The sequence below is a fragment of the Podarcis vaucheri genome, assembly GCF_965113315.1.
Source record: "Podarcis vaucheri genome assembly, chromosome: 10".
Lineage (NCBI taxonomy): Eukaryota > Metazoa > Chordata > Lepidosauria > Squamata > Lacertidae > Podarcis > Podarcis vaucheri.
The window spans coordinates 76,387,799-76,412,688 of record NC_138748.1 but is presented as its reverse complement, the minus strand read 5'-3'; the positions used below and the strand labels follow the sequence as shown (position 1 = coordinate 76,412,688).

General features: G+C 46.8%; 1 protein-coding gene across 2 annotated transcripts; it reads left to right on the top strand.

Annotated features, from left to right (window-relative positions):
• The first annotated feature begins 1,380 nt into the window (after nucleotides 1–1,380).
• LOC309541352 (uncharacterized protein) lies at nucleotides 1,381–5,214 on the top strand. 2 transcript variants are annotated; one of them, XM_082239154.1, is made up of 2 exons: nucleotides 1,381–1,653; nucleotides 3,320–5,214. In XM_082239154.1, the coding sequence occupies exon 2, from the start codon at nucleotides 3,452–3,454 to the stop codon at nucleotides 4,721–4,723; it is 1,272 nt and encodes a 423-aa protein (XP_082095280.1). In that variant the 5' UTR covers nucleotides 1,381–1,653; nucleotides 3,320–3,451; the 3' UTR covers nucleotides 4,724–5,214. The 2 variants fall into 2 exon arrangements, with proteins under 2 accessions (XP_082095280.1, XP_082095281.1); XM_082239155.1 differs by lacking the exon at nucleotides 1,381–1,653 and adding an exon at nucleotides 1,669–1,770.
• The last annotated feature ends 19,676 nt before the right edge of the window (nucleotides 5,215–24,890 follow it).

Sequence of the window (24,890 nt, the reverse complement as noted above, 5' to 3'; positions counted from 1 at the left end):
AACCCACAAAGCCACCCGCGTCCCTACAGTACATATAGGTAAAGGTAAAGGTAAAGGTACCCCTGCCCGAACGGGCCAGTCTTGACAGACTCTGGGGTTTGTGCGCCCATCTCACATCTATAGGCCGGGGGCCAGCGCTGTCCGGAGACACTTCCGGGTCACGTGGCCAGCGTGACAAGCTGCATCTGGCGAGCCAGCGCAGCACACGGAACGCCGTTTACATTCCCGCTGTACATATACATAACAGTAAAACATCAAATATTAAAAACCTGTTGTCAGAGCTCCTACCAGGTCCCAGCTCAACTAGGACCACGCCACACAGCGTCCACTTTAAAAGAGTCTTTATTGAGTTACAGGTTTCATTTCCGAACTGCAGCGTGCAGCTCTACACCTTCTGCTCTAGGTCGGCGAAGACCCGTCTGAGTCCCCGCCTCTTGCACACCAGCTTAATACCCTAGCCTTGCTCCACCTCCTTCGCCTCTCCCTACGTCTCTGGGTCCTTCTGCCCCCCTGGGCCTCCTCCCTTCTACTCTCCTCTGACGCTGACCCCCCTGATCCTTCTGCCTCCTTGCGGCGGGCTTTAGGACCTGGCTCACTCTCCGGGCTGCTTACTGCTCCAGCTTCCGCTGCATTTGAACTTGGCGCGCGCGCCCAACTCTCTACTTTCCTCTTAACCGTTGCCTCGCTCTCTGAGGAGGGCGTGACCACCCCTGACTCGTGCCCTCCCTTCTGCTGACAGCCTCCGGAACCCGATGCCTGGCTACCTTCCTCCCTGCTGCTCTCAGTCTTGAGCGTGGGTCCCGACTTCCAGCTGCTGCCGCCCTCAGTTATGAGCGTGGGTCCCGACTTCCAGCTGCTGCTCTCTGAATCTCCTCTGTTCCCTTCCTCCTGGGGTGTCCCCCCGGATCCCCCCCTTGCTCTGCTCACTGGGGCTCCCTTTTGGGAGTCCTCTGACTCACTGCTTAGGCTTGGAGATCTCGGGTCGTCATCATCACTCATTCTCCCTTCGGCTTCCTCCCCCTCGCTCTCTGTTTCCACCCTTCTCTGCGTCTCTGCTTCTGAACCCCTGACACCTGTCTTCTACAGCTGTCTTCTACAGCTGTCTTCTAAATGTCAGGTGGTTGCCTCCTTCCTTGCCCTCTGAAGGGAGGGCATTCCATGGGGCAGGAGGCCCTCTGCCTGGTTCCCTGGAACTTCACTTCTAACAGCAAGAGAACCAGCAGAAGACCCTCGGAGGAGGACCTCCCAGGTCCACAGGGCCAAGGCAGGGGCCAAAACAGCACTCAAGTAAGAAACAGACAAACAGTAGAGTAATATCAGAATAGGAAGTGGGAGCAGGCGCATTTCAATACTGTATTTTATATATAATTCAATGTCAGAGTAACCCTGGGACTAGATAACAAGCCTCCAGGTGGACGTGCCCCACCTGCCCTTCACGTTCCTCTTCCGCACGGGCAGAATCTGCCTTCTGGACTGTGGGATTGACTGTTGTTCTCCTCCTCTCCATCCACCAGGGCTTGACTTCAGGTGCAGCAGAATTCCCCAGCCCCCCAAGGATTTGAGACCCATCAGCTTTCCTCACCTGGTTTAGCCGGCCGGTTGAAGCCGTTGCTTGAATCCCTGTTGCATGCTGACAGCTTCTGGAAGCCACAGGTGAGAGCTGAGTGCAGGGTGGGGACCAAGGGTGGAAAAATGACCCCAGGAGGTGCAGGACATGCCCCCCACCAAAGGAACTACTGCTCCCCAACACCCCATGACATCTAGATTCAGGTAGGTAGCCGTATTGGTCTGATGTAGTTGAAATAAAAAATTAAAAAATAGTCCAGTAGCACCTTAGAAAACAACTATGATTGTTCTAGATAAAAGCTTTCGTGTGCATGCACACTTCTTCAGATACACTGACACAGATGTCACCAGAGCCTTGTATATCGTGGGAGGGTGGGGTGGGGTTTTTCTCAGAAGGTACTCCTACTACCATCTCCTACTACCCTTCACTATATGAAGAAGTTTGCATGCACACAAAAGGTTATACCTAGAACAAACTTAGTTGTTCCCTAAGTTGCTGTTGTTGTTTTTTAGTCGATTAGTCGTGTCCAACTCTTCGTGACCCCCTGGACCAGAGCACGCCAGGCACTCCTGTCTTCCACTGCCTCCCTCATGCTGGTAGCTTCGAGAACACTGTCCCACCAACTTGTCCTCCGTCGTCCCCTTCTCCTTGTGCCCTCCAACTTTCCCAACATCAGGGTCTTTTCCAGGGAGTCTTCTCTTCTCAGGCGGTGGCCAAAGTCTTGGAGCCTCAGCTTCAGGATCTCTCCTTCCAGTGAGCACTCAGGGCTGATTTCCTTAAGAATGGATACGTTTGATCTTCTTGCAGTCCATGGGACTCTCAAGAGTCTCATCCAGCACCAGAATTCAAAAGCATCAATTCTTCGGCGATCAGCCTTCTTTATGGTCCAGCTCTCACTTCCATACATCACTACTGGGAAAACCAGAGCTTGAACTATAAGGACCTTTCTTGGCAAGGTGATGTCTCTGCTTTTAAAGATGCTGTCTAGGTTTGTCATTACTTTTCTCCCAAGACCCTAAGTTGCTACTGGACTATTTTTGTTAATTTTTTTACTTCAACTGTGTCAGACCAATATGTCTACCTACCATTAAGTACAGTTATCTCCTCGCCTTGAATATCCTGCTTTTCAGCGCCAGATTAGGATAGTCCTCTGTCAGAAGACAAGCACAGGATCAGGCAGCACATCATCATTATAAAGAACCATTGGGTGGGTGTTTCTGTCTGGGATTCCCATTTGCCAGCTGCTCTCCTTCTGCTTCTCCTGTTCTCTCCATGCAACGTGAGGCATGTAGACAGAGGTCCATCTCCAAGAACAGGAGCTTCCCTGAGCACCCATTCAGCTGACCCCAGGCACCAAGCCTTGTCACTAGTTCTCTGACTGACCCAGACCAAAGTCCCTGGAAGAGATGAAGGCCTGGGTCTCCCAAAATGGTCCATAGCGACCTCCTGAGGTCAGTGGGACTGTGCAGGTGATTCATGAAGAACTAGAGGTGGAAACAGGGGCAACCACTTGATTTGAAATGCAGTCCCACAGGACAACAGTATTCCAAGATGATGCTGTGTTATTAAAGATGACTGAGGATTATGAAAGGTTCCTGATGCATTACTACCATTAGACATCATACCATTTTCAATTCCTAAAAATTGGGAACATGGGTAGGACATGGGAGAATGTAGGAGATGTTGAAATAAGAGAAGGTGCTGATGGCGATTGATGCATCCTTTTTTGTGTGTGTGTTCTTTTTCCTGAAGCCCAAACAGGATTTCCTTTCTGCCCACTCTGAAAAAGGGGATGGAGAAGACAGAATTGCAGGGGACAGGGCACCTTTCGTTTCATTAGGAATAGCCATTAAAATGTGTGAAATGTGGAATATGCTACACTGAATGAGCACACATAGTTCACATCAACAAACACAAAAAGGAAATTACCCACTTAAAGGTATGGAGTGCGGAAAGAGCTTCTCTTTCAATGCAAAACTTAGAACACACCAGCGGACTCACACAGGGGAAAAACTATATTTATGTACGGAATGTGGAAAGAGCTTTAATGATAGTGGAAGCCTTAGACAACATCAACGGACTCACACAGGGGAGAAACCATTTCAATGCATCGAGTGTGGAAAGAGATTCAGTCAGAGTGGACACCTTAGACAACATCAACGGACTCACACAGGGGAGAAACCATTTCAATGCATCGAGTGTGGAAAGAGATTCAGTCAGAGTGGACACCTTAGACAACATCAACGGACTCACACAGGGGTGAAACCATATAAATGTATAGAATGTGGAAAAAGCTTCAGTCAGAATGCAGACCTTAGATCACATCAACGGACTCACACAGGGGAGAAACCATATAAATGCATGGAGTGTGGAAAGAGCTTCGGTCAGAGTGGACAGCTTAGATCACATCAACGGACTCACACAGGGGAGAAACCATATAAATGTATGGAGTGTGGAAAGAGCTTCGGTCAGAGTGAACACCTTCGAAATCATCAACGGATTCACACAGGGGAGAAACCATATGAATGTATGGAGTGTGGAAAGAGCTTCGGTCGGAGTGGAGAGCTTAGATCACATCAACGGACTCACACAGGGGAGAAACCATATAAATGTATGGAGTGTGGAAAGAGCTTCGGTCAGAGTGAACACCTTCGAAATCATCAACGGATTCACACAGGGGAGAAACCATATAAATGTATGGAGTGTGGAAAGAGCTTTAAAGAAAGTGGAAACCTTAGAAGACATCAACGGACTCACACAGGGGAGAAACCATTTAAATGCATGGAGTGTGGAAAGAGCTTCAGTCAGAATGCAGACCTTAGAAATCATCAACGGACTCACACAGGGGAGAAACCATATAAATGCATGGAGTGTGGAATGAGCTTTAATGAAAGTGGAAGCCTTAGAAGACATCAACGGACTCACACAGGGGAGAAACCATTTAAATGCATGGAGTGTGGAAAGAGCTTCAGTCAGAGTGCACACCTTAGAAATCATCAACGGATTCACACAGGGGAGAAACCATTTAAATGCATGGAGTGTGGAAAGAGCTTCAGTCAGAATGCAGACCTTAGAAATCATCAACGGACTCACACAGGGGAGAAACCATTTGAATGCATGGAGTGTGGAAAGTGTTGGCTATTTGCAGTATGGTAGTGCTGCAGAGAGCTTGCTGGGGAGACCATGCAGTTAAAAAAAGGACTCAAAAATAACTTAAACAAGGTTTTAATTACAAAAACAAAAACTCCTTATACACTAAATACATCAACAAACAAACATGACTCAACCACCACCCCATCCCCCAGGGCAATGGGAGAGCTATGTGCTGCTCCTTATATACTACACCCAATTGTCAACACAGCTTAATCAATACAACTCAGCAGCACCTGCTATGTTTCACAGCTGTAAAGCTGGGTCTCGTTATCTTGCTCCGGCCCCTTAAAGACATACACATCGGGTGGAACAATGATGAACCTTTACATTTAAAGTAACCATTCAACATTTCCCCTGTGGTTCATCATTGTGGAACAAAAACATAAAGCATATTTTGTACATGTCTTTCATGTGTAACCTTTGGAAGTGCTTTTGTAAAAATGTCTGCAATTTGATTGTCACCTGGAACATATTCAAATACAACCATTTTGTCAGCAATTAGTTTCTTTACAAACTGTAAACGTAATCTTAAGACTCTAGTGCACTGCGTATTGGTCTCTGAACACAGGATAGCGAGTCCACTCTGGGAATCAAGGTAAATTTTTACTGGTAGTGTTACTTGCACCTGTAGGTCTGCGAATACCTGCAGATACCATTCCACATCACGAGTGGCCTGAACACATGCACATAATTCACTCTCTGCTGTGGAGAGACAAATAATCGTTTGTGTCTGGGACTTCCATTCAAATGGACAACCGTTATAACAAAACACCATACCAGACACATCCCTGCAATTATTTTGTACCACTGCATGAGATGCATCGCAGAAAATTTCAAAACCTTTGTCAATACAATACCTATAATGTTTGGTATGTTTAAGGTACATCACCACTCTCTTAAGAGCAGAGAAACATTGCGTAGTGGGCTTTTCCACAAATTTTGCCAGAAAGTGAAAAGCATAAGTTATATCTGGTCTTGAGATTCTTTGAATAAAATTTAGCTTGCCTATAGCAGAACGATACAGAGTTTTGTTAGGAAATGGCTTATCTTCACCTGTAAAGGTGAAACCACACACCATAGGCGTTTGCTCCCCATTTGCATTTTCTAAACATAGCATTTCAACAAGGTCATCAATTTTTGCAGTTTGACGAACCAGGAAAGATCCATTTTTGCCTTTCTCAATTTGCATGGATAAGTAATTTTTAGCTATGCCTAATTCCACCACTGAGGGACGCGGGTGGCGCTGTGGGTAAAAGCCTCAGCGCCTAGGGCTTGCCGATCGAAAGGTCGGCGGTTCGAATCCCCGCGGCGGGGTGCGCTCCCGTTGCTCAGTCCCAGCGCCTGCCAACCTAGCAGTTCGAAAGCACCTCTGGGTGCAAGTACATAAATAGGGACTGCTTACTGGCGGGAAGGTAAACGGCGTTTCCGTGTGCTGCGCTGGCTCTCCAGATGCAGCTTTGTCACGCTGGCCACGTGACCCGGAAGTGTCTCCGGACAGCGCTGGCCCCCGGCCTCTTGAGTGAGATGGGCGCACAAACCCCAGAGTCTGTCAAGACTGGCCCGTTCGGGCAGGGGTACCTTTACCTTTACCTTTAATTCCACCACATCAAATTTCTTCTGTAACTGTGTTACTACCTGTTCATATTCCTGTTTAGTTTTTGTAGAAATTAACACGTCATCTACATACACACATATTTTTGCTACAGAGTTTGCCCTTTCCTTTTAAACACACAATTGTCTGCCTTTCCTTGTGAAAAACCAATATCCAGCAATTCTTTTGCTAAAGTTTGGTGCCAATTCCTTCCACTTTGGTGCAGACCATAAAGGGATTTATTTAATTTGCATACCAAACCTTCAGCGGCATCTATGCCTTCAGGAACATGCATAAAAATTTGTTCTTTTAAATCTGCAAACAAATGTGCAGTTTTTATATCTAGGTGATAAACAGAATGTCCACGTTGTGATGCATCTTTTAACAAAAGCTTAACTGTTTCATATTTTACACTTGGTGAATAACACAAATCATAATCTTCGCCTGGAATTTGTTGAAAACCCCTAGCAACTAATCTAGCCTTGTACCTTACAATTTCATTTTTGTCATTCATTTTAACTCTATAAACCCATTTTGAATCAATAAGTCTCACATTTGGGGTTTGTGGTACAAGAGACCAAGTGTTGTGCTCTTTTATTTTATTTTTTTATAATAATCTTTATTAAATTTTCAAAAGGTTACATAACAAAGCAGAGAAAAAAATAGAAAAATGAGAAAAAAGTAAGAAAACCAGAAGAAGAAAAAACAAAAAACAACAAAGAAAATTTCCACCTTTTAACACACATTTTCAGTAACTTCTTTTCAGAACTTCCCCACGTTTCCCCTTATTGTTTTCCAGCTCTGATTATTTATTCAAGCAAGTTTTCCCCTTAATATCCTGAAACTTAGTTTATTAAAATCACTTAACCCTAATTTAATTAAAATAGTTCTTTATAGTAGAATTGAACTTTAATTCATTGTTATACCTTAGCATTTTATTAAAATATATACCTTAACCCTATATATAGAAAAAAAAAACAAAAATGTAAGTGTAAAACTAAAAAAGATACCTTTCCTAAAGTTGCCACTATTTCCCCTCCACGAATTCCCCATTCTTATAATAATAAAAAACCTATAATTTTTATACTGCAAAAGCAAAAAAAAAATACAAACCCCCTTTGGACTGTTAAATCCCACCCTTCTCTCCCCGGTTTCAATCCTTCACCAAAATACATTTAGTCCATCTTTTTAGCCTGGTGATCTTACGTCCGAGGCACGCAAATCTCTCACAGTCCCTTTCAGCCGATTTCTTTGAAAGTCTCTCATACTTAACTCCCAGGATCGAAGAGGTATTTTCTCCATGCTGACCATAATTCTTCCAACGAGACCTACTTGTTTAAAAGATGGTGCTCCAGCGCTGTTTCATAAATCTAAATGTCCCAAATAGTCCAACTTTCACCTTGGTCAATTTGAGTTTCTTCTTAGCAGATCTCCGTCTCTCTTCTCTCTTCTGTGATGTCTCAGCCATCCCTTCTTTCAGCTCCTCTTGCTTGGCAGATGTCTTTCCCTCCTCAATCTTTGGTTCTTTTTCTTGTCCAGCTGCCTGTGTTTTGGACAACGAATCCCTTTCCAATTCAGTTGGTGTATTTTCAGATAACTTCGGGTTTGAAGGGCTCGTAGACAAAACAAGGCCTTTCTCATTCATCTCTAACAATTTTCCCACGAGAGAAGTCAGCTTCTCCAAGCCAGCACGTATTTCCTGTATTCCCCGTTTTAGCTCCATTCTTGTAATGTCCAAGGATCCCCTCTAGAGGGATTCTGGTTACTTAGTGTTCTTTTCCCTTCCGATCCAAAAGTCAAATTTGTTTGTAACAATCTTTCTTTGTTTTCAATATTTTGTAGCAATTTAATCAGTTAGAGTTTCAATTTTCAGTTTTTCCAACTTTGACAGCTAGTTTGACAGCTGTCAAAGGTTCCTGTATGTCCTCAGCAGGCTCTTAACTCGGGTTGCTCCTGGGCTTGAGAAAAGTGGTACTTGATTCAAACAAGGTAAACTCTAGTCCTCCAGCACATTAGCTTAGTCGTTTTAAATCTGTGGAATTAGTATCCTTATCCAATCACACAACTTTAGTTGATAAGTCCTTGCTTTGCACTGTTTACAATAGGGGGGAGACGGACTTCCTTTTTTTTCCGGCTCCCCCGCTCGTGCCAAATCTAAGACCGAAAATATTGTAATCCAATTTTCAAATTACTCACGGGTTGATGTTCTTGCTTTTAAGTCCAAATTTAGCAGGAAGAAGTCAGCGCTGACCGAAGAATGGCATGCGGCTTCGCTCGGCAGGGGGAGCGGAGGACTCACAGCACCACGCCGCTCCCTGGCACCCGATCCGAAGCCTTTAAAAAGGCTCTTTCACGAGTCGGAAGGGCGCTTACGGTGCCCGCCGAGTCACTATGTCCACGGGCTCCGTGCCCGTGGTTTTTAAGGGTCCCCGTGTCGCCAGCACGGCAAGACCCAGTCCCCTGCTAAGCCGATTCCCTCCGGAGCTCGGAGGGAATCCGCCATTAGCCAGTCGCGCCAACCCGGAAGTCCAAGTGTTGTGCTCTTTTAAAGAAGCTATCTCAGAGTTCATAGCTTTATACCAATTTGCAGCTTGGTGCTTAGGTAAATTCTGAACATCATTGTAGCTTTTTGGCGCAAAAACCACCTTATTGGCATACACAGTATTAAAATGTTCATCTGCAAAATGTTGTGGCTTCTGCCTCTTTCTATCTGAACGCCTCAGTCCGGAAGGAGAGTCAGACTCCTCAGACTTAATGGGACTAAGTGAACTACTAGTTTCAGGTTGTAAATCATCATTGTCAGGCTGAAGAGATGCCTGTGGGCTAAGCCCACGGTCAGAAAACTCAAGAGAATATAACCTCCCCTCGGGTGCCTGTGACTTTAAATCATCAAACAAATTAGCAAATTCAACAGGCTTTTCATCTTTTCCCATTAATTCAGAAGCACCATTTCCTGCGGCTGCTGTTGCTTCTTCCTCTGTATTATCTATACCATTAGTATCCTGGAAAACAGCAACTCCATTCCAATTTACAGTTTGTATCATGCTTCTGGTAATATGAAATTTGCCAGTTGCTGGTATGTAAATTCTGTACGCCCCCTGCTGGTAGCCCATTAATTTTCCCTGAACACTACGCTCACCCAATTTCTGCTTAGCGGGATACTGCATTATTACATCTGAACCCCAAATATGTAGGTATTTCAGATTAGGGCGTTTTTTAAACAACTTCTCATAGGGGGTGACATCTAAACCAGAATAACTGCGATTTCTAACATAACAAAAGGCATTGAGCGCTTCAGCCCAAAAGACTTTGGGCAGATTGGCATCATACAGATAAGTTTTAACCCCTGCCTGCAGGTCACGCTGCACAACCTCAACAAGCCCATTTTGCCAGGGACTTCGGGGGCAAGATAACTCATGAGTACTCCCCTGTAGTCAGTGTGGTGTAGTGGTTAAGAGTGGTAGTCACGTAATCTGGGTAACCGGGTTCGCGTCTCCGCTCCTCCACATGCAGCTGCTGGGTGACCTTGGGCCAGTCACACTTCTCTAAAGTCTCTCAGCCCCAGTCACCTCACAGACTGTTTGTTGTGGGGGAGGAAGGGAAAGGAGATTGTTAGCCGCTTTGAGACTCCTGAAGGGGAGTGAAAGGCGGGATATCAAATCCAAACTCCTCTTCTTCTTCTTCTTCTTCTTCTTCTTCTTCTTCTTCTTCTGCGCTTCCAGGAATTTCTCAAAATCCGCAGAAACAAATTCCCCGCCCTGGTCAGAAAACAGGTTCTTAATAGGTTTGTTAAAGTGCGTTTTTACCTAGTTGCAAAAAACTTTGTACTTCTCAAATGCTTGGGACTTCTCAACTATTGCATAAATCCAACAATATCTGCTATACTGGTCTATCAGGGTAAGCCAGTACTTAGAACCTCCTAATGATGGTGGGAGTGGTCCAACTAAATCACAATGTACACACTCAAATGGCTCAGTTACTTTCCTATCTGAGCACTTACCCTTGCGTGCAACCTTAATCTTATTCTTGCAACAGGATAGACATTGCATAAAGAATTTACATGGTTTTAATTTGAGACCATTAACAATATTCTTTGTCTTAATTACACCAGCAAAATTCAGATGTCCCAGAATTCTGTGTGCCTCATGGACACACCCGGAATGTGGCCTTACATTCCTCAACCCCTGGCTTGACTGTGCTGCTCTGCAATTTATAGGCGATTGTGAGTAGGTGCAAAAGTACAGTCTATATGAACCATCAGATTCCCGGGCATACAATAGACATTTGTTCCCCTCGAAAAACTCAAACATTGACTTTAAGAAACGCACAGTTATGCCTTGACGAGCAAAGCACCTTACTGATAATAAATTGTCCACTGATGGGCAGTAAATGCAGTTCGCTAGAGTAATGTTTAAAAAGTCAAGTTTAACAGTACCCCTACCAAGCGACTACAGAGTACCCCTACAGAGCAAGAGTTTCCGGTGTAATACAAGCCTTAGATCAGATCAACGGACTCACACAGGAGAGAAACCATTTACATGTGTGGAGTGTGGAAAGAGCTTCAGTTATAGTGGAAACCTGAGAATACATCAACAGACTCACATAGGTAAGAAACTATTTAAATGTATAAAGTGTGGAAAGAGATTTAGTGAAAATGGAAGCCTTAGGAAACATCAACAGACTCACACAGGAGAGAAACCATATAAATGTATGGAGTGCAGAAAGACCTTTGGTGATAATGGAAAGCTTAGATCACATCAACGGACACACACAGGGGAGAAACCATTTCAATGTATGGAGTACAGTAACTGCTTCACTCAGAGTGGAAATCTTAGAAAACATCAGCAGACACACAGGGGAGAAAGTATTTAAAGGTTGCATGAGACTTTAATGGACTATCTAGACTATAAAGTAGTAATGAAGCTTTTATTTCACTTATACCAAAAACTGAGACTGAAAAGAACCAGGTTAAAAACTACTGCCCTATATCACTACTTAATGTGGATTACAAAATTTTTGCAGACATTTTGGCAAAAAGACTGAAGAGAGTGCTGGTAGGGGAGATTCATAAGGACCAAACTGGCTTTCTTCCAGGGAGACATATGTCAGACAATGTGAGGAACATTATAGACATTTTGGAACTGTTAGAAGTGGACATTAATAGGAAGGCTGTTTTAATTTTTGTGGATGCGGAGAAAGCCTTTGATAATATTTGCTGGAGCTTTATGAAGAAAAATCTCCAAGGGATGGGGGTAGGCCAAGGTTTTGAAAACGGTATAGGTGCAATATATTCTAAACAAAAAGCAAAGTTAATTGTAAATAATGTGGTTACGGAAGAAATACCTATAGAAAAAGTTACACGACAGGGATGCCCAATATCCCCTTTACTTTTTATATCAGTCCTGGAGGTTTTGTTAAACATGATCAGAGGGGACCAGTTGGTTAAAGGAGTTCAGGTCGGAGCTAGACATTACAAGCTAAGGGCATTTGCAGATGATCTAGTATTGACCTTGCAACAGCCAGGTACTAGTACTAAAAGAGTATTAGAACTAATTGAGATATTTGGTCAAGTAGCAGGATTTAAACTGAACAAACAGAAAACGAAAGTGTTGGAGAAAAATCTAACATTGACTGAAAAAGAGAAGTTTCAGAGTGAAACAGGTTTAGTGATAACGAAAAAAGTGAAGTACCTGGGGGTAAACTTAACATCTAAGAATGTGAACTTATTTAAGGACAATTATGACAAATGTTGGACAGAGGTAAAGAAAGATCTAGAAATATGGTCAAGGTTGAGACTCTCTTTGTTAGGCCGAATTGCTGTTATCAAGATGAATGTATTGCCTAGAATGTTGTTTTTATTCCAGACGTTGCAGATTTTGGACAAGATGGACTGTTTCAAGAAGTGGCAGAAAGATATATCTAAATTTGTCTGGCAGGGCAAAAAGCCCAGAATAAAATTTAAGATTTTAACTGATGCAAAAGATAGAGGGGGGTTTGCCCTGCCGGACTTAAGACTCTACTATGAATCGGTGGCTTTCTGCTGGCTGAAACATTGGCTGCTTCTTGAGAATACAGACATTTTGGACCTGGAAGGGTTTGACAATAGATTTGGCTGGCATGCATATATATAGTATGATAAGGTAAAATTGCATAAAGGTTTCAAAAACCATATTGTTAGGAAAGCATTATACAATGTTTGGATGCGGTATAAAGACTTATTGGAAAGTAAAACTCCCAGGTGGTTGTCACCAATGGAAGCTAAAGAGGTGAAAAAACTTAATATGGAGTCTAAATGGCCAAAATACTGTGAAATTTTAGAACAAGATGGGGGAAAAGTTAAATTACAGAGTTATGAGAAATTAAAGTCCAAAGTACGAGATTGGTTGCACTACCTTCAGATAAATGAGATATTTAAACAGGACAGGAAAATAGGCTTCTAGATGGAGAGGTCAAAATTAGAAACAGAACTGCTAGAACCCAATACTAAGAATTTGTCGAGAATGTATAACTTGCTGTTGAAATGGAATACACAAGATGAAACGGTGAAATCAGCTATGATAAAATGGGCACAAGATATTGGCCATGAAATTATGTTCGCTGACTGGGAAAAGTTATGGACCACCGGTACTAAATTTACGGCATGTAATGCCTTAAGAGAAAACATTATGAAAATGAGGTACAGGTGGTACATGACCCCAGTCAAGCTTGCAAAAATTTATCATTTGCCCAATAATAAATGCTGGAAATGTAATGAGACTGAAGGTACCTTTTACCACCTTTGGTGGACCTGCCCGAGGATAAAAGCTTTCTGGGAAATGATCTATAATGAAATTAAGAAGGTTCTTAAATGGACCTTCCCTAAAAAACCTGAAGCTTTTCTCCTGGGCATCGTCGGCCAATTGGTGAGAAGGAAGGATAGGACGTTTTTTATGTATGCGACCACAGCAGCAAGGATTCTCCTAGCAAAGTATTGGAAGACACAAGAACTACCCACGCTGGAAGAATGGCAGACGAAGGTGATTGACTACATGGGACTGGCGGAGATGACTGGCAGAATCCGTGACCAGGGGAAAGAGACAGTGGAAGAAGATTGGAAGAAATTCAAAGTATATCTTAGAACTTCTTGTAAAATTCAGGAGTGTTAAATGTCAATGGGTTGGGAAACAGAGAACTGCAGCTGTAATCAATAAGTTTAAGAAGAATTTAAAAGAAATTGAATTGAATAATTAGTTAACTGAGGAGTTGCTGAAGAAATATAAAACAAGGATGCAGAAAGGGGGAGGTATGGGGAAGTCCGGGAAGTAAGGTTTATGAAAAGACGGTTATGAAATTATACATGTTTATATGTGTGTATGTCTATGTATTGTATATTGTTTGTGTTTATTTTGTGTTTGGAAAACCAATAAAAATTTATTTAAAAAAAGAAAGAAAGTATTTAAAGGTATGGACTGTGGAAGGAGCTTCAGTCAGAGTGGAACCCTTGATTTTTGTCAACAAACTCACACAAAAGACAAACCATACAAATATCAAGAAAGTAGATAGAGGTTCCTCTTAGTGGAAGTTCAGAATCAACAGACTCATGGACAGGAAGAACTCTTAAGAGTTGAAACCCTTCAAACCATCAACAAACTCAGAGAGGAGAAGCAGTTTAAATGAAAAGATTGCAAGAAGTGCTTTATTTATAATAGAGTGATCAAGGAACATCCCAGGACCCTCACATAGGAGAACCCATTTAGATGTATGGAGTGTGGGACGTCTTCCCCTCAGAGTCCACTCTGAGCAATGAACTCAGCAGGAAATCATTCCTAAAAGCATGAGGTATATGTGAAGTTCTGGTGTTTATATGTAAAACTGCATAATAATGAAAGAAGGAAGCATCTCACAATGGTGAGTATAATTTTAGATGAAAGTACCTTTGTTTTTCACCAAACTCTCTCACCCCCCCCCCACGCATGATCTCCCAGCACTGCTTCTTCACCAGAACTTCATCGCTGCCTCCTGCCATGCTCGTTCTGAAGAAAACTTGGAATACTGAAATTGAATGTTGGATTCCCCCCCCAAGCCTAATTTCAAGAGAGAGAAGGAGGGGCTGCAGATACTAGGGAAGTCTCCTGGGGGCCCCATGTTCACTCATGTACCCCGGGACAATTTACTGCCATCAGCAAACTTTGCCCCCTCCCTGCTCCCTCCTAAGTCTAGATCATTTATGAAGAAGTTGAAAAGCCACAGGTCCCAATACTGATCTTGAGGGGACTCCGCTTTCTGCTTCTCTCCATTCAGAGATCTGTCCATTTACTCTCTTGGTGTTTCAGAAGGAGGGCTGCCTCCAACTGGGGAGGCGCATTTCTTCTAGGGGTGCATTTCCAGGGTCCCCATGGTGCCCCCCAGCCTGGCTCCACTCGGCCAGGGCAGCTGCATTTTGTTTCGCTGCAAGTGAGCCTGCCCCCTGCAATGTGGGGTCTTAAAGGAACTTCATGGGGGGGAAAATCAGCGATAAGGAACTTCTGGATCCTGTGCAGCCCCCTCCCCGCCTGCTCCCTTCAGGTTTCCTTAGCCCCTCCCTTTTCCATTTCAAGTATTGGGGGTCCCACACAGCCATCAGGGCACCTAAGCATTGGGGGGGGAGCTATTTTGTTTCCTGAGGGCAGGAGTCACAATCCTGGCATACTGGAGGATGTCTGGGTTTTAGGTATGGGGCTGAGGCTCAGGTGGAAAAGAGGTGATAGGGGAAATATCCTGGGGTGTGGATTTTATTTTATTTTTAATAATTTTTATTGATTTTCAAAAAAAATCTTGAGTGTTCACTGGAAGGACAGATCCTGAAGCTGAGGCTCCAAGACTTTGGCCACGTCAGGAGAAGAGAAGACTTCCTGGAAAAGACCCTGATGTTGGGAAAGATGGAGGGCCCAAGGAGAAGGGGACAAGAGAGGACGAGATGGTGGGACAGTGTTCTCGAAGCCACTAACATGAGTTTGACCAAACTGCGGGAGGCAGTGGAAGACAGGAGGGCCTGGCGTGCTCTGGTCCAGGGGGTCACGAAGAGTCGGACACGACTAAACGACTCAACAACAAATATCAAGATGTGGAATAATGGAAACAAAATGTGGAAAATATGGAAAGCACAAGGAGAAGCAGAACTAAGATGTGGAGATCTGCTCCAGAGATCCAGACCGTGGGGAGCCCCAAGAAATTGATAAATACAATTTGGACTATAATTTGATCTTTTTTATTTTAGTTTTTTTAGTTTTTTAATTGAAGTATTATGATTGGGTATTTAATTGGGGTGTGGATTTACTCCACTGCCCAGAGGTGAACCAAAGCAGTGGCGGTGGGGGCAGGCTGCCCCAGTGCCCACGCCTTTGCCACCTCGCTCTCGGCTGGAGGAGGCAGGCAGGGAAGAAGACGGGGCGGAACGGAGGCAGGCGAGCCAACAAGTGAGGGGGCAGAGTTGGCAGCTGGGGGGGGGGATGCACTTGAGCTGCTGCCTCTTGAGTTGCTCTGTCTGTCAGGTTGCCCTCCTGTGCCCCCCCCCAAGCAGGGCTCCTGTGCCTTGTTTGTTGTAATTGAAAGCAGGAGCTGAAGATTTCGCAAGCGGTGGGGTAAACGATATGATAAATTAAGAAACTCCTAGAAGTAACAGATGAGGCTAAGAGATAGAGAAAGATCAATAATAATGATTATTATGGATTACAATTGGAAGTAAGGATAAGAAGTTTGTAATGAAAGAGGATATTGATGCATATATGTGTTATGATGGGAACTGCTAAATATGTGTTATGATGAAATTCAGATTGGAAGGTGTCGAGGAAGTCTTCTAGCAATGTAAATATACCAGGGAATAAGAAGAAGAAAAATTCTTCTTTTATCTTTTGCATTTTTATTGTTGTTAAGTTGTGTTAAATGTAATGTTCTTCTCTGTGTTTATCTTTATTTATTATAAGAGCCTGGCGTGCTCTGGTCCACAGAGTCACGAAGAGCCGGACAGGACTAAATGACTAAACAACAACAAAATTACAAGAGAAAACCAATATTTTTTTGTGTGTGTGGGGGGGACCCAGCACCTTCTAGCTTCGTCAGGGCATGCATATTGTTAGGTGGGTGTGAGCTCCGTCTTCCTTGAGGCAAGTGTGCTTTGTGGCAGCTTTGCTTCATGAGAAGTCAAGCAGCAATTTGGAGCTCAATACGCCAAGGAGCAAACCAAAATTCTCAGTTTAGGGCTAAACTACTGAAGACCCTGCAATAAAACCCTGCATATGTTTGCCCAGAAGTATGCCAGATGGACGCTAGTGTAGACTTTCCCCCCGCAAGTGTGCTTAGTAAACTCTGCAGTTCTGCAGCCGAATCCCAACGCATAAATAATGTTGCAGTCCTGACCCCTGACTCCACTTCCCTGGGTATATTCTGCACCGGACTGAGCAGACAGGGGGAAGATGGCACTCCAAGTGTACCTAGGATTGACCCTTAAACATCTTCCATCCTGTTCTCTGTCATCTTTCTACTTTCCCTTTAAATGCCGACAGTTATCTGGTCTGGATAAAAGAGAACATGTTTCCGACAAGTGTGTGCGCATAAGTGCATGTGTAGGCTGGAATTTGAACTGCTGAGGCTGGGAGGTTTGCAAAAGAAAGCAAGGTGCAGGATGTCCAGTGGTCGCTGGCCAAGGGGATTGCTTGCATCTGAGACAGGAGACTGCTTGGGCATGAAGGTATCGCTGGACATGACTTTATAAGGGGATATGAAATTCTGTGAAGAAGCTCGCTGATACAATTCATGGGAACAAACCAACTTCGTATGAAACGTGAATAGGGCGCTGTCTTTGCTCTGTAATCTTTTGACTCAGGCATGGTTCCACGCCACACCCCAAAAAACAATGATTTCTTTGTGAGGTCTCAGCTGATCCCAACTGGAGATGAGAATGTTGTGTGAGATGCACATGAGGAAGTTTCTCTGGTGATGCTTCAATCTCAGGGGTTTTGTTTTTCAAGCTCAGAATCTTAACTACTGAGCCTTGCAAATGATTATTGGGTAGTGAAGGTGTGGAGTGTGAAATTGTATTGCAGTCAAATGCAACATTCCTACAATGCACATGCTGGGGAATGCTTGTTTCACTCAGAAGAAGACTTGCTAGTTCGTCCTGAGCTGGGACAGACTTCCTCTGCATGGCACTTAGAATCACAGAATCATAGAATCATAGAGTTGGAAGAGACCACAAGGGCCATCGAGTCCAACCCCCTGCCAAGCAGGAAACACCATCAGAGCACTCCTGACATATGGTTGTCAAGCCTCTGCTTAAAGACCTCCAAAGTAGGAGACTCCACCACACTCCTTGGCAGCAAATTCCACTGTCGAACAGCTCTTACTGTCAGGAAGTTCTTCCTAATGTTTAGGTGGAATCTTCTTTCTTGTAGTTTGGATCCATTGCTCCATGTCCGCTTCTCCGGAGCAGCAGAAAACAACCTTTCTCCCTCCTCTATGTGACATCCTTTTATATATTTGAACATGGCTATCATATCACCCCTTAACCTCCTCTTCTCCAGGCTAAACATGCCCAGCTCCCTTAGCCGTTCCTCATAAGGCATCGTTTCCAGGCCTTTGACCATTTTGGTTGCCCTCCTCTGGACACGTTCCAGTTTGTCAGTGTCCTTCTTGAATTGTGGTGCCCAGAACTGGACACAGTACTCCAGGTGTGGTCTGACCAGAGCAGAATACAGTGGCACTATTACTTCCCTTGATCTAGATGCTATACTCCTATTGATGCAGCCCAGAATTGCATTGGCTTTTTTAGCTGCCGCGTCACACTGTTGGCTCATGTCAAGTTTGTGGTCAACCAAGACTCCTAGATCCTTTTCACATGTACTGCTCTCAAGCCAGGTGTCACCCATCTTGTATTTGTGCCTCTCATTTTTTTTGCCCAAGTGCAATACTTTACATTTCTCCCTGTTAAAATTCATCTTGTTTGTTTTGGCCCAGTTCTTTAATCTGTCAAGGTCGTTTTGAAGTGTGATCCTGTCCTCTGGGGTGTTAGCCACCCCTCCCAGTTTGGTGTCATCTGCAAATTTGATCAGGATGCCCTTGAGTACTTCATGTAGGTGTGGCCTGTTCTTGGACAGAGGAGCACACGGCCTCCATGTTCTGCTCTTCTTCTCCTCCTTTTTGTGTTCCTACAAGTTAGGAAGAAGTGACTGCTCAGTTGCAATCACTTGAGATTATTTCCCTTATGGGATAGTTCATGTCGATATATAGAGTTATGTAACTTAAGTCTGCCTTCAGGGATATCTTATCATGAACTGGATGATTGTAAGTCAACTAGTTTTATGTTAACTTTAATCAGATAGTCGTGTCTATTCTTTTCGGAGGGATAGAAAAAGGGATCTTACCAGGAATCCTAAATAGTGAGGCTCAGACGAGCCTGCAACTAGCTAACTGCTGTGTGATTTCAAAGAGGGATTGTTTAACAACTCTGCTAAGTTATAGAACTTGCCAACGCAAGTTAGGAAGGATATCATAAAAGAGTATATCCTCTCCTGCCTCCCTAAACATTCCCACAGAAAGAGCCTGGGGTAGGATGTCACCTCCCTTGGCGCGAGTGACCAGCAGGGATGCCTCTGAGCTGCCTCCGTGTGTTCTGCTCAGCCCACCGTTCCCCAGACAGACACCTCTGGCAATGGTTGCTGACGAGGGCTTACTGCCCGTGCTGCCTTGTTCAGAATAGGATGGGGGGCAGCCCTCTGGCAACTCACAGAGCTGTTTTCAGGATCTGGAGGGCAAGGACTGATGTAGTGTAGCAGTCAAAGTGTGAGATGTGAGTCAAACTCCTCTTCCTGCAACCTCAACTCTTCGTATCCATGGGGATTATAACACTGGACAGCCTTGCAGGGCCGTTGTTTAGATTACTGAGAGAATATGTGTTATATTTTGTAATGCTTTAAATGTGCTACGTAATGCTAAATAAAGCTGAGTATTGGTTGGTGCAAAGTGAAAGGGCCGAGAGGAAGAGCCAGTAGAAGAAGACGAAATCCAACGAGTAATAAAAGAATCAAAAACCCAAGACCGGATGGATTTCCGGCAAAATATGATAAAAAAACTAAATCAAACCCCGATTGCACCCTTGAAAGAAGTACTGAACAGCATTTTAAGGAAGGGAGAAGTACCTGGCAGGTCAGACTCAGAGGTAGGAGGGGAGGGGGCCAGGAGACCCAGAGAAGGCCGGCTGCTGAAGCATCCAGGGAGACTCCCCCTCCTGCTGCGACCAGCTCCCCTCTCCCCCGGTCTCCTAGAGCACACAGAGAAAGCCGGTTCAGACCCCATGAGCCTGTACATATTGGGGGGGTATTTTTGTCCCAACATGCATCACTTTGATCTCATTGACAATGAACTGCCTTTACTGCCCAACCACCCCGTTTGGAGAGCTCTTTTTGGAGCTCCTTGCAATCTCTCTTTGTTTGAACTGTGGGGTGTGAAACACAGAGCAGTCAAATACAACATTCCTAGAGTGGACATAAAAGGGGATGTCTGGACCAGCCAGTCAGAACATCCTGTTTCCTCCTGGGCTGGGACAAACTTCCTCTACATGTGACCAGAGGTGGGTGTGACCTCACCTGTGCAGGTAACAACATAGCACAGGGCAGGCAGCCATCTCTCTCTCTCTCTCTCCCTCTCTCTCTCACTCCATTCCTCGAAGCAGCAACATCTCCTTAGCCTGAGATGCTTCCAGCCAAGAGAGGACAAAGGAACTCTCTCCTTATGGGATAGGTTCCAGGTGTGTATATTTTGTAACCTAAGTCTGCCTTCTGGGATCCTTCTGTGAACAGAATGTGAGTAAACTATTTTATATACTTTTATTTTTTAAAAAAACATTTTTATTAGCAATTCAACAACATATCTTGAGAGTCCCATGGACTGCAAGAAGATCAAACCTCTCCATTCTTAGGGAAATCAGCCCTGAGTGCTCATTGGAAGGACAGATCCTGAAGCTGAGGCTCCAAGACTTTGGCCACCTCATGAGAAGAGAAGACTCCCTGGAAAAGACCCCGATTGTCAGGGAACTGCCATCGGAGGAACAGGTGGTGGAGGGGCTCAGGGAGGAAGGAAGAGACTCAACAGCCGAAGCAGGGACCAGCAGGGGGAGGAGTGGATCTCTGAGGGAATGCGAGCAGGAGGGAGGGCTCAGAGACGCTTCCAGCGAGAACAGTGGGGAGGTATCTGAGGCTCCCATAGGGAGACCCACGCCTCGCCGGAAACTGTCACGCCGTGAGTCCAGAAGGCGGGTGTCAGGGGTTCAGGAGCAGAGGCGAGGGCAAGGGAGGAAACAGAGAGCGAGGGGGAGGAGGCAGAAGAAAGGATGAGTGATGACGACGACCCGAGATCTCCGAGCCTTTCCAGTGAATCAGAAGATTCACAAAAAGGAGCACCAGTGGCCAGGGCAAGGGGGGAGACTAGGGGGACACCCCAGGAAGAAAGAGCCAGAGGGGACTCAGAGGGGAGCAGTTGGAGATCGGGACCAACGTCACCGCCAGAGAGTAGGAAAGAGGAAGAGCGCCAGGGATCAAGCGCTGGCAGCTCGCAACAGGAGGGAGGGCACGAGTCAGGAGTGGCCACACCTTCATCGGGGAGCGAAGTGACGGTTAGACGGAAAGTGGAAGGTTGGGCGCGCGCGCCAAGTTCAAATGCACAGGAAGGTGGCGCAGTAGGCAGCCCGGAAAGGGAGCCAGGTCCTAAAGCCCGGCGCAAGGAGACAGGAGGGTCCGGGGGGTCAGCGTCAGAAGAATCCCGGAAGGAAGAGACCCAGGGGGGCAGAGGGACCCAGAGGAGAACTGTCAGGCGGAAAAGGTGGAGCAGGGCTAGGATATTAAGTTGGTGCGCAAGGGGCGGAGACTCAGACGGAGCTTCGCCGATCTAAGCATAAGACGTAGGGTTGCACGCAGCAGCTCGAGAATGGAGACTGTAATTCAATAAAGACTTTTAGTTAACGATCGCTGGCTAGCGTGATCCTCTGTGAGCTCGGATCTGGAAGTAACCCTGACAGTAAGCTCCGTCTCTTCAAATTGTGGGCATCCACGGCCTCGCGGAGAGGAGAGAAAGCGGGTGCCTACAAGAGAGCTCACGAACGGCAGACAACATGACGGCCGAACAGCAAATAACGGAACTCAGAGAAGCAGTTTCACGACTGACTGCCGAGGCGCTGGCGTCCAGGAAGAGAGAGGAGGAAGCAGCTGCCGCCTACAGGGATCTCCAGGTCAGGTTGGACGTGCTTACGAAGCAAGGGCAACAGACACCCAAACCAGAGGGGATTGGGTTGGGGAGACGCACAGGCGGTCTGGTCTCGCACTTCGATGGGAATTTGCAACAGTACCCCAACTTTAGAGCAGACGTAATGTGTGCACTGCAACTACTGCACAAAGACTTTAGAGATGAACAAGAGAAAGTGGGGTTCATCATGTCCCATTTGCATGGAGACGCAAAAGCATGGCTGCGCAATTTGTGGAGAGATAAGGATCCTGCGCTCCAAAATGCAGACGCCTTTATTAAAGCGATGGATGGTTGTTTTTTATCAAGCATTGACGTGGATCTTGCCCGAAAGGAGGTGCATGGACTAAGGCAAGGGAGGGCCAGCGTAAGGCAGTATCATGCCCGCTTTTTCGCTTTGGTCAGTGCCCTGGAATGGGACAGAGATTCGGCTCCTGTCAGAGACCTTTTTTGGGAGGGCTTGCACAACTCGGTTAAAGATGAGATTGCGAGGGGGGAGAGACCCCGGACCACGCAGGAGATCGTTCAGAGGGCGCTGGCGGTGGGGGTGCGGCTGGAAGAACGTCCGTGGAGCAGGGACGAAGGGCGCAGCGGGCGCGAACCAGCCAGGGGCTCCTCCTTCCTTCCAAGAGAAGCAGCGCGTGCGCAATCCACGCCTCCAACAGGGGGAGGGGTGGAACCGATGGAGGTTGGGAGTGCAAGGGCTCAGTCAGCAGCCAGAGCCCTAGCACCGGCAGCAGTGAAAGCGAAGCCTCCTAGAGGGAACAGGAAGTGTTATATCTGCGAGGATCCAGGGCATATGGCGAAAGAGTGTCCCCGGAGGCTCCACAAGCACACTGCAGCCTCAGCAATGGTGACTGCAGCAACGCAGCACGGAGAACCACAGCAGGGAAACGACAATGTCTGGCTGGAGGAAGAGGCACTGGGGCCCAGCCAGACGTGTCAGGGAAGCAGTCCCCAGAGATTTTACCGCCCATGGACCCCCTCCCGCCCAAGCCAGTAGTGAGGCTCACCGCATCGCTCCAGCTACCCAATGGAATCACCATGGACGTGCCAATCACCGTCGACTCGGGAAGCAATGCAGACTTCATAGGGCAGGACTTTGTCGACCGGCACGCTATACAGTTGCTGCCTGCCACGCTGCCCCTGCAGGTTGTCACGGTGGATGGCAGGGAGCTGTTAGGGGGGCAAGTGGTGAAGCAGACGCCACCTATGGTGCTGCGGCTTGGAAATCACAGGGAAATCATCAGCTTCAACGTCACTCAACTCTCGGACACGCCCATTGTATTGGGCATGAGTTGGCTGGACAGGCACAGCCCGACGCTGGCTTGGTACCAGAGGCAGCTGACCTTCGGCTCTTCCTTTTGTGCTGAACACTGCATCATGCCCCGGCAGGAAGGGGAGCAAGAGGAGTCACAGCTGCTGCTAGGCACGCTGCAAGCGATTCCCCACAAGTACGCAGAATTTTTGGAGGTTTTCTGCGAGAAGGAGGCAGACAGGCTACCCCCCCACAGACCATATGACTGCAAAATTGACCTGCTGCCGGGGGCGGCGCTGCCCAAAGGGAAGCTGTATTCCATGTCTGAAGACGAACTGCAGGAACTCAAAGAGTTCATAGATCATAATTTGGAGCGCGGTTTCATCCGAGAGTCCAGGGCAGCGGGGGGCAGTCCGGTATTCTTTGTGAAGAAGCGAAACACGCCCCAAAAAAGACTCGTCGTGGACTACCGCATTTTGAACAGTCTGACCAAGCCATCGGACTTCCCCATGCCCCGAATCGACGACCTCCTCGCAAAAGTACGCAAGGGCAGCGTGTTCACCAAGTTGGACCTGCGAGGGGCGTACAACCTCATTCGCATGCGGGAAGGAGATGAGTGGAAGACAGCCATGTTCACGCCCCTGGGCACCTACGAATATAGAGTTATGCCTTTTGGATTGCAAAATGGCTCCCACGTTTTTCAAGCTTTCATGCATCACGTGTTGGCGGGGCTCCTCTACAAGACGTGCGTCTGCTTCTTGGATGACATCCTGATCTTTTCGGAATCGCAGCAGGAGCATGACAGACACGTCAGGGAAGTGCTGAGCAGGCTCCAGCAACATAGGCTTTACGCCAAGCTGGAGAAGTGCCAATTCGACGTGACGGAGGTGGATTTCCTGGGCTACAAGTTGTCTGACAAGGGGCTCGCCATGGACAGCGCCAAGGTTCGAGCGGTGTTGGATTGGAAAAGCCCACGCAACCGGAAGGAGGTCCAACGGTTTGTCGGCTTCGCGAACTTCTATCGCAAGTTCATCAAAGGCTTCGCTATGCAGACAGCGGCCATCACGGACACGCTCAGTTCCAAGAAAAAGAAGTTCATCTGGACAGCGCAGGCGGAGCAGTCCTTTCAGGCACTCAAGCGTCTTTTCGCGTCGGAGGAACAGCTGCTTCATGTCGACCCCAGCAGGCCGATGAGAGTTGAAACAGACGCCTCGGACAGGGCCGTCGGAGCAGTCCTGCTGCAGAAGGACCCGCAGGGGGTTTGGAGGCCCGGAGCGTTTTACTCCAGGAAGCTCAGCAAGTCCGAACAGAACTACACCATCTGGGACAGGGAGTTGCTGGCTATTCATGCAGCGTTCAAAGCATGGAGGCACTTCCTGATTGGAGCCAAGCACACGGTGCAGGTCTGCACGGACCACAAGAATCTGGAGCACTGGCGCACGGCACAGTTCCTGAACCAGAGGCAGATCCGTTGGGCTGAGTTCTTTGCGAACTTCGACTTCCGGATAGAGTATGTCCCGGGGGACACCAACATCATGGCGGACGCGCTCTCCCGTAAGCCACAGTATCTGGAGGACGCCACGCCAGCGGCCGCCATGCACATCTTCGCACCAACAGTGTGGGCGTGCGCTGCGGCGACAGTGGACCTGGAGGCGGTGCGACGAGCGTTGCAGAACGACTCCTTCGCGCAAGCAAAGATGGCAGAGATGCAAAGGGGCACGGCGGCGACCGACGGGTTCCAGCTGAGAGATGGATTGCTCATCCGCAAAGGGGCCATCTACGTGCCGGGAGACGAACTTCGCGCCAAGGTACTGCATCAGCTGCACGACGCGCCCTCTGCCGGGCACTTTGGCAAGGAGAAGACGGTGGAATTAGTCGCCAGGGATTTCTGGTGGCCCGGAATGAGAGGGGAGGTCGCAGACTATGTGGCGAGGTGCGACACCTGCCAGAGGGCCAAACCAGTGCACAGACCGCCGGCCGGACTGTTGGAACCGCTGCAAACTCCGGTCGAGCCATGGGAGAGAGTCGCCCTGGACTTCGTCACGGATCTGCCCAGCTCGAGGGGCAAGACGGCC